Below are 12,954 nucleotides of genomic sequence, written 5' to 3'. Positions count from 1 at the left end.
AGGTCAGGGAATGACCACCGCACCGGAGCAATATGGCCTTAATTGCTAATGCTCCTAAAAAAAACCAAATAACAAATAATAATAGCTGCATTACAGAATTTAAGTCTTTTTAGCTGAGAATACCCTTTTGTGCACATGAATAAAATTCTTGCTCTTCTCTGCATCCATTCCATATCCTGCCTAAAATGAAGCTTCAGATCTGTATGCAGTACTCAAAGTCCAAAATAAGCAGTGCCCATTAATATTCCATCATATGTCTTCTGCCACTCATCCATAGGAATGGCACTGCTCCAATTTGTGCAGCAGTTTTTAATGTGAAACGGTTAGAAAATCTTTACTGAAATCTGTATATGATATTAATTGTTTTTTTTATATCTGGTTCTTTTGTTACTACAATACAGTAGCTAATGAGATAAGAGACAATCGAGATTGCTACTGAAGGGGGGCAATCCCCTTTAACAAATCTATGCTGTAATTTCTGTATAATTTTGTTCCTGTCAAGGTGACCCTGCAATACTTCTTTAACCACTGATTTCATTATTTGCCTTAGAACATAAGTTTACAGGTCTATACTTTGCCTTTTGAACCCCTCTTGGAGAACAAGTGAGACATCTGCATATCTCCATTTTGTAGGAACTTCTGTTGAATCCAATGATGTTCTCATAATTATGGCCAAATGTTTGCTTAACCTCCTTTGCTTCTTTTAATATAATTGAAAAGATCCCATCAACTCCTGGTGCTTTATTTATTTATTTTCTTCTTAGTTGACACAATCATTTATCTCCCAGTTATAACTTGGTAAACTTCTGGTATTCCCACTCCTAAAAAATTTTGTGCATGAATATAGATGCAAAATATTTAAATTGTCAGAACCTGAACAAGATAATCAGTAGTAATGCCATTATATACAGTGGGCCAGTTTATTCTTTGCATCATTCTTAGCCAAAAATTATCATCACCTATCTGAGTTTGCCTAATGAGTTGATTGCAGACTAGATTTGTACTTACTGTAGGTTTCTGTGTCCCCTGCTAACTTATGAGCAGGGGACACGTTTTGGATGTCAGATGAACTGACATCCATTTTGGTCTAAACTTCAAACAGTATCCCTTAATTGGTATAAAACACTTAGTAGCTACTGTGATTACTCCTTGAATGCCTCCCATTTAGTAGTAGTAGTGGCATGTGATGTAAGAAAGCAAATGTATGAGCTTATGCAGCATCAGCCAAAAAAAAAATCACACCATTCCCTCCAAATGCCTGTCCAGTTCCTCCTTAAATTTATTCAACCTATCAACTTCCACAACGACAGATGGAAGTTTGTTCCAGCAATTAACCACCCGCTGGCTAAAGGCAAAATTTCCGCACATCTATTCTACATCTGTCTTTTCTTAATTTGAATTTATGCCCCCTTAGGTTCGTAATCTGAACAAGTGAAAGGATCCCATCAGAATTCAGCATGCTCAACCCATTCAAGGCCTTATATACCTCAATCAGATCACCGTGCAGGTGCCTAGTCTCCAGCCACTGCAATTTGCAGAACTTAAGCCTCTCTTGGTAAGAGGATCCCTTCATTCCCCTCAGCAATCTTGTTGCCCTTCTCTGTACACACTCAAGTAAATCTACATCCTTCCTAAAATGAGGCCTCCAGACCTGTACGCAGTACTCAAGGCATGGCCTGACCATTGCCTTATACAGAGGGATAATCACCTCCTTTTCCCTGCTAGCAAAATTCCTATATATCATTGACAAAACCCCATGACCTGCCCTGGCAGCATTGCTCAGAAAACTTCATATCTGACTGCACAATTACTCCCAGGTCTTTTTCATTTTCTACCACCTTAAGTGTAGTACCACACAGTTGGTACGTTTCTCTGGGGTTACTTCTACCCATATGCAGTACTTTGCATTTGTCAAGGTTAAACTTCAGTTGCCACTTCTTAGCCCATCTGCCCAAATTATCTAGATCCTGTTGCAGTAGCACACTGCCATTACTGTCATTAACAACCCTGCCAACCTTTGTATCATCTGCAAACTTCGACATTATGCCTGATATACCTTCATCAATATCATTGATAAATATACAAAACAACAGTGGACCTAACACTGAACCCTGTGGGACTCCACTAATAACATTAGTCCAAGAAGAGCAGCACCCATTGATTACCACCCTCTGCCTTCTCCCACTTAACCATCCTTTTATCCATTGTAGCAACTTACCCTTAATACCATTCTGCTCCAATTTGTACAATAGTCTTCCATGCGCAACAGTGTCAAAAGCTTTCCTGAAATCCAAATATATGATATCAAAATTATTTTTTGCATCCAGTTCCTTTGTAACCACATCATAATATCCTATCAAATTTGTCAGACAAGACTTTCCCTTAACAAACCCATGCTGTGTCTGAATTATTGCTGCAGTCTTGTCTAGATGATCCTGCAATGCATCTTTAACCAGTGACTCCATTATTTTACCCGGAACAGAAGTTAAACTAACTGGTCTGTAATTACTCGTGTCACCCTTCGATCCCCCTTTGTGAATTGGGGATACATTTAGAATTTACAGTTGGTAACATCATCAGTTAGTCTCCTGATAGGAATTTAAAGACTATCTAAGAACATTATAGTTGCCTCTACAAAAGCAAAATCCCTTCCCTTTACCCTTGGCAATATTTATCTTTTAAGTAAATCCCGCATCAGTACATTGATCCATTCTGCTTAATGGTTCCTTTATCTGGAAATTCTTAATAAATGAAAAGCCACTGCTGATATGCTGATAATCAGCTGAAACATATTGCTTTCTCTTGTTGCTTCTCTAACATGCTGTGTAGAAAAGTCATCCATCAAGATGTAACCTAACTATTACTTTATGTAGTGAGATAATCACTTTTAGTCCTGCTGGAAAAGTTCCTGTATATAATGGAGAATATCATGAGCTGATATAAATGTTGTTTTTATTAAATCTTTTAAGAAAGAGTACAATCTCAAGTTTATTAATTTAGTGCATAATACATATGCTGTGAATTTCTCACTTACTATTGTACTATGTTTTGTGCAATAAAATAAAGTAAACTTACACTAAAAATTACTCTGTGTACTTCTTTATTGCAGTTGCTGTAAGTAATAAACTAATTCCAAACCCCTGTGAAATATGTGAAAAAGTTCAGTTTCTGTTATCTGGGGCAGTTCTTGGTCCCATTCAGCTCAGATAATTGTGGTCTCACTGTATTTACAAATGTTTGTGGCATTGAGACTCCTGTGTCTCTCAAAATTATTGTATTGTGAAAAATTCCTTAATAGGCTTGATATTACTTGCCATGTATTTCCAAAGGGTATAGCAGAATCCACTTCCATTCATTTTTTCTCCTAAAGTGATAAAAGAAAGGAATTAAGAACAGTAATTATTATGAATTCTTCTCATAAGAAATGTCATTCTACAAACCAGTATGTTCCTATAATCTAAATATATTATGACAGGAATATAGTAATAACTGATGGCAGGTTTAGGTTTCAACTGCAGTACAAACTCAAATGTGGCATATTTTCACACACTTCAAAGTCATGTGAATTTTTATTATACAAGTCATGCATGGGTTTGATATGCCTCTCAAATTAAAGCATATAGTACTTTGATATTTTTGAATCTCTCATTATTGTTATTTAGTCAATAATATAAGTGCTGTAAACCAAATGTTTCATAATTGTAATATAATCATAATTCAAGACCACTGCTTTATACAGTGGGATAACTGCTTCTTTGGTTCTGCTAGAAAGTTTCCTGTATATCATTGTGGAACTCCATGAGCTGTTCTAGCATCCTGTCTGTGCTGCTTGGGGAACTTCATGAGAAACTGTAAAATTATCCCTAGATACAACAATATTCAGTTGATGGTACCCAAATGGCATGTTATTCTGGGATTACTGCTAATTTGTTTCAGTATTAAATTTCAATTGCCATTTTTCAGTCTTCCTAGTATATCCAAATCTTCCTTTATGTAGCATAATCAGTGCATTAACCTTGCATCCTTGCCCATCTTTGTATCACCAGCAAACTTAGGCATCTCCAATTTACACAATTGATCATGTGGAACCAAGCATAAAACAAAAGAACCAAGATTTTAAATATAACACATCACCAAAAATGGTGCAATCTAAAGGATTAAATAAATGCCATAGAAACACTGGCAGAGTAACCATTCCTCTTGCATGGCTTACCCTGTTCCAGGTTAGAAGAAACCACCCTACAACAATATTACCAAACCCATTCAGGCACAGTCAGAATTCACAGCAAGAAATGGCAAATCATCTTCACCTAATACTCAACTTAAAGCAACTAGAATAGACACCCATGATATCCATCCCCTCTCTCAAGGCAGTTGGCAAGGCTGGCTTCAAAGCAAGTGTTTCCTGCTGCAGACTGATTTACTCTCACAACCAAGGCTGCTGAACTGAACAATAAACTCCATCCCATTATATGACAAGTGACCCAGGGTTCCCTACAGCCCTTTTAATTGTGTGCTTTCTGCTTACATTGAGAGCACAGAGTGTGGATTTTTAAAATCATTTGGATGTGCATATATCAGTCTGTAGGATAACAGATTAAAACTGGATTCTGGATATTATTAGTTCCTTCCTTTGCACTGCGTAGTCTGTGGTTATTATACTGCAGATTCTCATTTGTGATTCCTTGTGCTGCATTGGAAGCACCAACATTGACTGGGACATTCACTCAAAAGTTCAAATAGTTTGGACAATGTAGCTCCAGGCAATCAATCCCTGGTGCAGTGGATGGAGTCAAAGTATGATTGTATAAATGGCAGTAACCAGGGTTTTCCCTGTACATTGCTGATGCAACTGTAAGGGCATAGTGCCAAGGTTGGCAAATGTGTGTATATGTGGGTGTGTATTCTGTTGAGTGTTGTGTGCCAGCACCTGGTGTTTCTCACAGCCAGGGGACAAGGAACACCTGGTCAACAAATTCTACAATTTGGCATCTTATCTCTGTGTACTGTGTTCCTGAAGTGTACATAGTCATCACAAAAAGCTTTTCGGAATTTAAAATCAGTACTGGTGGTTGATAATGCATTAACTACAAACCTTGGCACAATCTAGACTGTGATATCTTAACTCTGAGAATTATATTTCTAATCTGGATGGAGATATTGCAAACTTTTTTTTTTTTTTTATCTGTATGATATTGTAAATACAACAGGTTGCTGAAAGTTGAACAGGGCTACCTCATACAAAAAAAAAATTTTTTTTTTAAAGTCCTTTTGGATAAAGATGTGGTGGTTTCCCATCACAACAGTTTTTTTTTTTTTTTTTTTTTGTAACCACAGGAGGAAACCAAGACCTTTGGTTTGTTTAATTTATTAAATTTAAGCTAAAAGAAAACTCAAATGTTTTTACTTTTAGTTGTGTATTTTGTTTATTTATTATATTATGCATACCTACACACTTTTATGCCCTTCAACTTCTGTTTTAAATAAGTATATGATGTCAGAATTTTTGCATCCTGTTCCTTTGTGACATTCTCATAGTAGATAATCAATTGTTCACATGTGACCACTCCTCTTAACAAATCCATGTTTGACTACCTTATAGCTCCAATCCTGTTGACGTGATTATGCATAACTTCTTTAATTATTGACTACTTTTTCTGGCACAGAAGTCAAACTTGCATGTGTCTAATTACTCACTGCACCTTTGAACCAACCCTCTGAACAGGAGAGTTAATTTGTAGCATATCTTCATATAGGGATTTATCCATGAATCCAAGGAGGTTCTCATTCAAACTAAAGGTTTGATTAGCTTTATTGATAGTTTGATTAGCAATAAAACTAATCAAACCATCCACTGCAAATCTATCCAGTTATTATTTTTAATAATTGAATAGATTCCATATCACTCTTAAGTACAGTCTGTCCTCGTATAAGCACGATAGTTGTGTTCCTAGAAACCCTTGTGCAATGCAAAATCGTGCAATATAAACAACAGGCCCTATGGGAAAAGTGGGGTTAGGTGCCGACCACCCAAGATTGAACACGCATTTGGAACCAAAACATTACCAAACACAATAAATAATCGGGTAATTTTAATCGTTATAAAATACGTAAGTATTTTATAACGATTAAAATACATAATAAAAATAATATTATAATATTTTTATTATAATATAATAAATAATAATGTATTAATAAAATACATATTTTATAATACGTAAGTCGTAATAAAATGCTTACGTATTTATTACGTAATAAAATATTGCTAATGCTTTTGCTTCTATCGTAAGCAAACTTGTTTTTTGTTTGATTTTCTATCCAAACAGATGACAGCCATTCCATCTCTTCCAATTCTTTGTGTCTTAATCTAATGGATTTTAATTACACTTTGTGTTGTTCCTGCTATGAAAGTTGTTTTTATTTTCTCGGTGTTGCCTCATTTCGGTCTGTAGCATGTGCAATATCACATGGTCTTTCATTTTGCTCAAAGCGTTTCACAATTTCATATTTTTTCTCTATCGACAGAGGCGGACTGGCCATAAGCCTTACCCGGGAAATCCCGGTGGGCCGGAGGCCAGTGTGATTTTGGCCATAAACCGTAGTATTGAGGCCACTATAAATTTTCCCGGGTAAGAATTTTTGACCCAGTCTGCCGCTGTTTATCGATATTGCTTTTTTTTTTTTTTCTCTCTGAATCTGCAGTGTCTTCGCCAGGACGCTTCCTTTTCACACCTTTTAAGTATTTTACTCATTTTTAGGGAATAAAGCACAATTACAAAAGGAGGAGGCACACTTGATACACATAAACAAAGCTGCGCCCATGTAGCAACTGAATAAACAACACCGTAAAGGCAGAGTGCTACTATTAACTATTATATTTTATATATTACTATTATATACACTATTAACACCTCACATTTTACTAAAGCACATTTCTGGGGGTTACTACCATTAAACAATTTCCAGTTGCATTTCTGCTAGTGAAATCTGTTATAAACTGGTAGTAAACTCCATCTAATTGCATTTGCGATTATATCGATAGCTGGAATTGTGTTGGTTTTTACATTATTATGGTGAAATGTGTTTCCCCTTCACTGATATAAAAAACATAAATACATTTTCAGAATCTTCTCTTCGTTCCTATCGTGTTGCGTTCGGTTGGGGTGATTCTTCGTTCGACTGCCATTTCTTGTGAACACAAAGGCGAATCATGCATAAGCAAATTCGGTTCGTGTTATATAAGATATCGTTCCCCTATTTATAAATCGTGTATGATCGAATTCGTGTAATGTAAACATGTGTTATAAGACGACAGACTGTACCTTGTTTACTCTTAGTTGCAACAATTTCTCTGAGTATCCTTTTGCTTATCATGAAATCATTTAACTTCCAATCAGTATTAGGTATGTACTCCCATCTTTAAAACTTCATGTGTGAATGTAGATATGAAACACATATTAAATTTGTCAGCAACATGTATAGGATTATCAGTAGTTAAGTCATGTGTATGGATCAATGTGGTTCATCCCTTTCCTTCTTAACCAAGAATTCTTTGTTACTTTTCGTGGAATACTAATACTTCATTGCAAATTAATTTATACATACTGTAAAATACTGTCTACTGACATTTTAGTAATCCCATGTATTTTATTCTCTGCCGTGAGTCTCATCTGTTCATCTGTTTAGTGTCAACCTAGAACAGCCTTAAGTTGATATATAAAAATAAAGGTTAGTAGCTTTTACAGTTAGCATTAGCAGAGGCATATGATGCAAGAAAGCAAGCTTATACAACATCAGCCAAAAAAAAATATTCATTTGCTCTAAAAGTTTGTCCAGTTCTTCTCTTAATTTATTTAAGCTATCAACTTCCACAATGAAAGATGGAAATTTGTTCCAGCAATCAACTACCTGCTGGCTAAAGGCAAATTTCCACACATCTATTCTACAATTGTCTTGTCTCAATTTGAATTTGACCCTCGGGTTTGTAATCTGAGCAAGAGGAAGAATCCCATCAGCATTGAGCCTGCTCAAACCATTCACAGCTTTATACACCTCAATCAGATCACCTCACAGGTACCTAGAGTTCAGACTCTGCAATTTGCAGAACTTACGCCTTTCTTGGTAAGAGGATTCCTTTGTTCCCCTCACCAATCTTGTTGCCCTTCTCTGTACTCATTCTAGCAACTCTACATCCTTCCTAAAATGAGGCCTCTAGACCTGTACACAGTACTCAATGTGCAGACTGACCACTGCCTTATACAAAGGGATAATCACCTCCTTATCCCTACTAGCAAAATTCCTATATATATCATTGACAATACCTCATGACCTGCTCTGGCAGCCTCTCTGCACTGCTCAGAAAACTCCATATCTGACTGCACGATTACCCCTGGTCTCTTTCATTCTCTACTGCCCTGAGTGTAGTACTGCATAGTTGGTACATTTCTCTGGAGTTACATCTACCCATATGTAGTACTTTGCATTTGTCAATATTAAACTTCAGTTGCCACTTCTCAGTCCATCTGCCCAGCTTTTCTAGATCCTGTTGCAGTAGCATACTTCCCTGTACTATTCTGGAATTTGTGTTTGTTAACATCAGTTAACCCCACTGAAAATAATTTTAAAAATAAATGTCTAAGATCATCTCTACTGAGATGATCTTAAACATTTATTAGACATAGATGAAGTTTAAATCCCTGATTTTCTGACTAAACTCTTTCTCGGTATAGTTCTTCATCACAATCATTTGGTCTATAACATACTGCACTCTCACTTTCATTTTTTCAGTACAAGACGACTCACTATTACACTGGTAACCTGTGTTTATTGGTTGTACTGATTTAGAATCTGTGCACTTCCCTTCTGTCATACGTGTCTCATTTGAATACAGTGAATACATTGTATTCAAATTCTGCATTCTCTGCATCGGAGTGACACCTTATTTCTGATATTTATGTGTTGTCAGTTTCTTAACCAGTGATTCAAATTTATTGAATTTATTTACCTGCTCAGAGCATAAATATATACACTGAGTGATCACTGAATTATGACCACCTGCCTAATACCATGTTAGGTCACTGTTCACACAGATAACAGCCAGTATTTGCTTAGGCATTTAACTCCACTAGATGTCTGAAGACATTTGTAGGGGTCTGCAGCTATGCTGCCTGAAGGCTTTCCACAGTGCTGGAACAGATGATGGTTGTGTATCCATATGTCTCATTTCCCATGGATGTTCGATTGGATCAAGGTCAGGCAGATTTGGATGCCAATCAAGATGAGTGATATCTTCACTGTGTTACTTGAATACTTGTGCATGGTGTAGGCCTGATGACACCACTCATTACTGTCTTGGAAGATCCCATTCCTGTCCAGGAAAAAAATGCAACATGCCAGGGTACACTTAGTCTCTTAAGAGCTGCCAATAGACCTCACCAGTGAAACTGATCCATATGCACAAGGGATCCTAGTTTTTGTCATCAGAACATGCCCCGTATTAAAGAACCACTGCCACCTGCCTGGGTAGTAGGCACCATGCACGATGGGTCCATGGACTTGTGTTGCTTGCACCACACAGGAAAGCATGTTGCACCAGATATTTTGACTCATCTGACCAGCACACTTGTTTCCAGTGTCCAACCAGCATATTGTTGCACCACAGCATTCACCTGTTGATGATGATCAGCAGCAAGGAGAGGATGTTTCTTGGGCTGTCTACTGTGGAACACTGTACATCTGAATGTGCAGTGTATCATCATTTGGGATATTTTTCTTGCATTCCCTGTATTATATTGCAATATCAACTGTTGCACAGTGCCATTGAGTCCATACAATGTGCTACATCCTTCACTTAACACAGAAATCGACCTTGCATAATCATTTACAGTTCCTGTCAGTAGGTGGTTTGACCCATTCAACACCATACTTGGTACACCTTATGGGCCATGAACAACCAAAAAGACATGCCATTTCTGATATGGAAGCACCTGACACATGAGCTCTCGCTGTCATGGCCTTTGAAATTCACAATGTCTTTATTACATCCCATAAATGCTACTTTATCACTTTTACTTTGATGACCAAATGCAAATTGCCACTGTTCAAGCATAGGAAGTTGTTCAGATTTTTATACTGTGAGCTATGTGGAAAAATGCATTGAGTGGGGTGGTCATAATTCAGTGATCACTTGAATGTAAACAAGTATGTAATTGCTAATCCCATGTGAACTCCCAGCATGCCTTATAATCCTGTACCCCCTTGATCTCCAGAGTACTGCATATTCCAGTGGCAGTAATGCAGGAATCATGGCTACAGCCATTAACATTCCTTGAAGGTCTGGAGAACAAGGAGAATGCAGAGTGACTTCATCCTTTTCAAACTCTGTGATAATGGAACAACTGCTTTCAAGGCAGGTATAGTGTTATTGATACCTACTGATGTCAGCTTTCCTAGCAGATTGCCTAGGATTATCATCTCCTTGTGGGATGATGCTGACATTGCTCTAGTTTCTGTTCATCTTTTGTTTGTAGTCAGGTTGAAATAAAGATAGCTGCTGAATATTTTCTTCTGTGCTTGTGTTAGGGTTCAGTGAGAGTGGAAGGAAATCTGGTGGTCAACAGTGTAGTTCTCATAAATGGCATGAAAGGCTACTTAAGTTTCCTCATTGGTCTTCCCATTATGGTATTTTTGGAGTGTTCTCCTATACAGTTGCACAGTTTTTTGGCACTCTTATGTCATCTAAAGTAATTAAAAAGATAAACATATGTGCTTTGTTCCAAGTTGTCTTTTTTTTCTACTAGATAAGCATTATTTGTCACTAGTATTGAGTTCTCTTAATTGCTATATAAAGAATATCATTAATATATTGCTAGAATATGAAAATGGCTGGCAAAGAATAAAATTACCCAATAGTATGCTATGCTAACATTATAAAAGCTAGTCAAGATACTTTCATTATTGTAGTAAATGGAAATTTCAACATATAATACCTTTCTGTGTAATGTTACTTACCACTTTGTCTTTAAATTTTGCAAAACTGATACATTGTAGACAAGCTTTTTCACTCTTTGACTGAAAATATAGCTGTAAAAGTAGAAACATCAGTCAGTAAGGTGTTAACTGAAGACCAGTTACTACTAAAAAAAAAAACAAGATTTTAATATCTTATAATTTTTCTTATCCATTAAGGTTTATGGTTCTGCCATTATATGATTCCTTTTGAAAATATTATTGAAAAACTTAATCCTCAAATTACCTTAAACCTTTTAAAACTATAAACTCCAAAACCAAATGTGCTTATAAATGGCTAAAATTAAAATCATTCAAATGAAAATGGCATGGTGTGGCCATAAACACAATGACAAAAATGAAATTACTACAAATAGTATCAGCCCCTGTTCCATTTATTTATTTTATTTTATTTATTTATTTTTTTTGTTTCTTTCTTTCTTGGGTCTTTAGTGAAAAAGCTGGTCTACAATATTTTAGTATATAATGTTTGGCACATTTAGTTAGAGATAAATGTTTGTATTGTTGCAGGCTTGTTAATAAATCAGTAATCAGAAGGAGTAGCTTATAAAAATTGTATGAATATTTAATTTTTTTTTTCTTCCCTCCATCTGTCTAGATGCGGAATGTCATTATGTCAGATTTTACTGAATCATTAAAACGCATCCGACGGAGTGTAGCCTCCCAGACTCTTTCATTCTATAACCGGTGGAATTTGGAATATGGTGACATCACAATTTGATACTTAGGAAAATTGTGATTGATAGTGCAATGATAAACTGTATAGGCTTATATGCAAGGTCTATGAAGAATTCATGTTGGCAAAAATTATATTTTGGTTCTCACCTAAGCATATCCTGTTAAGGTGGGTTAAAGTTTCTTAACAATTTCAAGCCAATAATAATATAAGAAGTGGAAGATAGCTCTGTGTTATAGGTGTCTAAGATTACCTAAGTAGTAACAAGCAGAAAGGAAAGAGACTTCATTAGTTATCTAGTTGAACTGTTAGTTCAACAGTTCATAAAGGCATTTCATTAACAACATTTAATGGAACAGTTTTCAGACACTGGACTGGTCTTTCACATTTAATCCCCCCATAATGTTTTATCAATAGGCAGTGACAGCAAACTATTTTCTTATGCTCAATGTAGAAATAACATTTTGAACTTAGGAACCTCATGCAGATGAAGTGTACAACAAAACTCAGAACTTTTCGTAGTCTCTTTTGCAGAGCTCAAGACTGCGATTGCATATATCATCCAGTGCTACTCTGAAGTACTTGCATTGTACATATCATCATAATAATTACACTCCACTCAGATCTCACTGTACTTAATCCAATTGCCTTTCTAGCTACTTACACAAGCAGCTATGAGGAGGACTAATGTGAAAATGGTAGAAGAAATAGTAAACTGAGCCACAGAATTAGCTTGATTTTAACACCTATATGTAAAGTTTTAATCAGAAAAATACACTGTGACATGTTAATAGTTTATTAATGATTTGATATTGTCAGCTATATTTTCGGTTTTCTCTTACAAAGATAATAATTATTATTACACTAACTTAAACTATATACCTTTTTCATAAATGTTCTCCTATCATAACTTCTGCATGTAAATTGCAATTGTATGAAATTATGATCCATTGATTTTTTTTTTTTTTAGTCTTTAAAAAAAAAAAAATTATTTATGTTAACTTTGTGCATACATCAACTGTTGCTTAAGTTTCACATTATATAAGAAAATGCTTGTAGAATATTTAAATTGCACAATCATTTTTCATAGTTTGTTATATAACAGGCACCTTGTACATATTTTTGACACCTTTGTGCATTATGAAATATATATTATTAATTTAATCGTTCTATTTAACCAAAATTGTTCTTTGGTATTTTTATATTGTGAGCTTGGTTGAAGAAAATTGTAAGAATTAAAGTGTAATATA

At 35.7% G+C, this 12,954-nt stretch overlaps 1 protein-coding gene across 1 annotated transcript in view; it reads left to right on the top strand.

Annotated features, from left to right (window-relative positions):
• Positions 1 to 12,492, top strand: part of spas (spastin) — a 280,837-nt gene extending 268,345 nt beyond the window's left edge. Inside the window, exon 16 of the mRNA XM_090386532.1 lies at positions 11,627 to 12,492. Coding sequence (XP_090242658.1) covers positions 11,627 to 11,749 — 123 coding nt within the window. The 3' untranslated portion in view covers positions 11,750 to 12,492. The remainder of the gene's footprint in view (positions 1 to 11,626) is intronic.
• The last annotated feature ends 462 nt before the right edge of the window (positions 12,493 to 12,954 follow it).

This window comes from Mastigoproctus giganteus, chromosome 12, assembly GCF_048544385.1.
Source record: "Mastigoproctus giganteus isolate SK-2022 chromosome 12, ASM4854438v1, whole genome shotgun sequence".
Classification (NCBI taxonomy): Eukaryota; Metazoa; Arthropoda; class Arachnida; order Uropygi; family Thelyphonidae; genus Mastigoproctus; species Mastigoproctus giganteus.
Note: the sequence above shows the minus strand (reverse complement) of the source record. Positions and strands in the feature narration are given on the sequence as shown.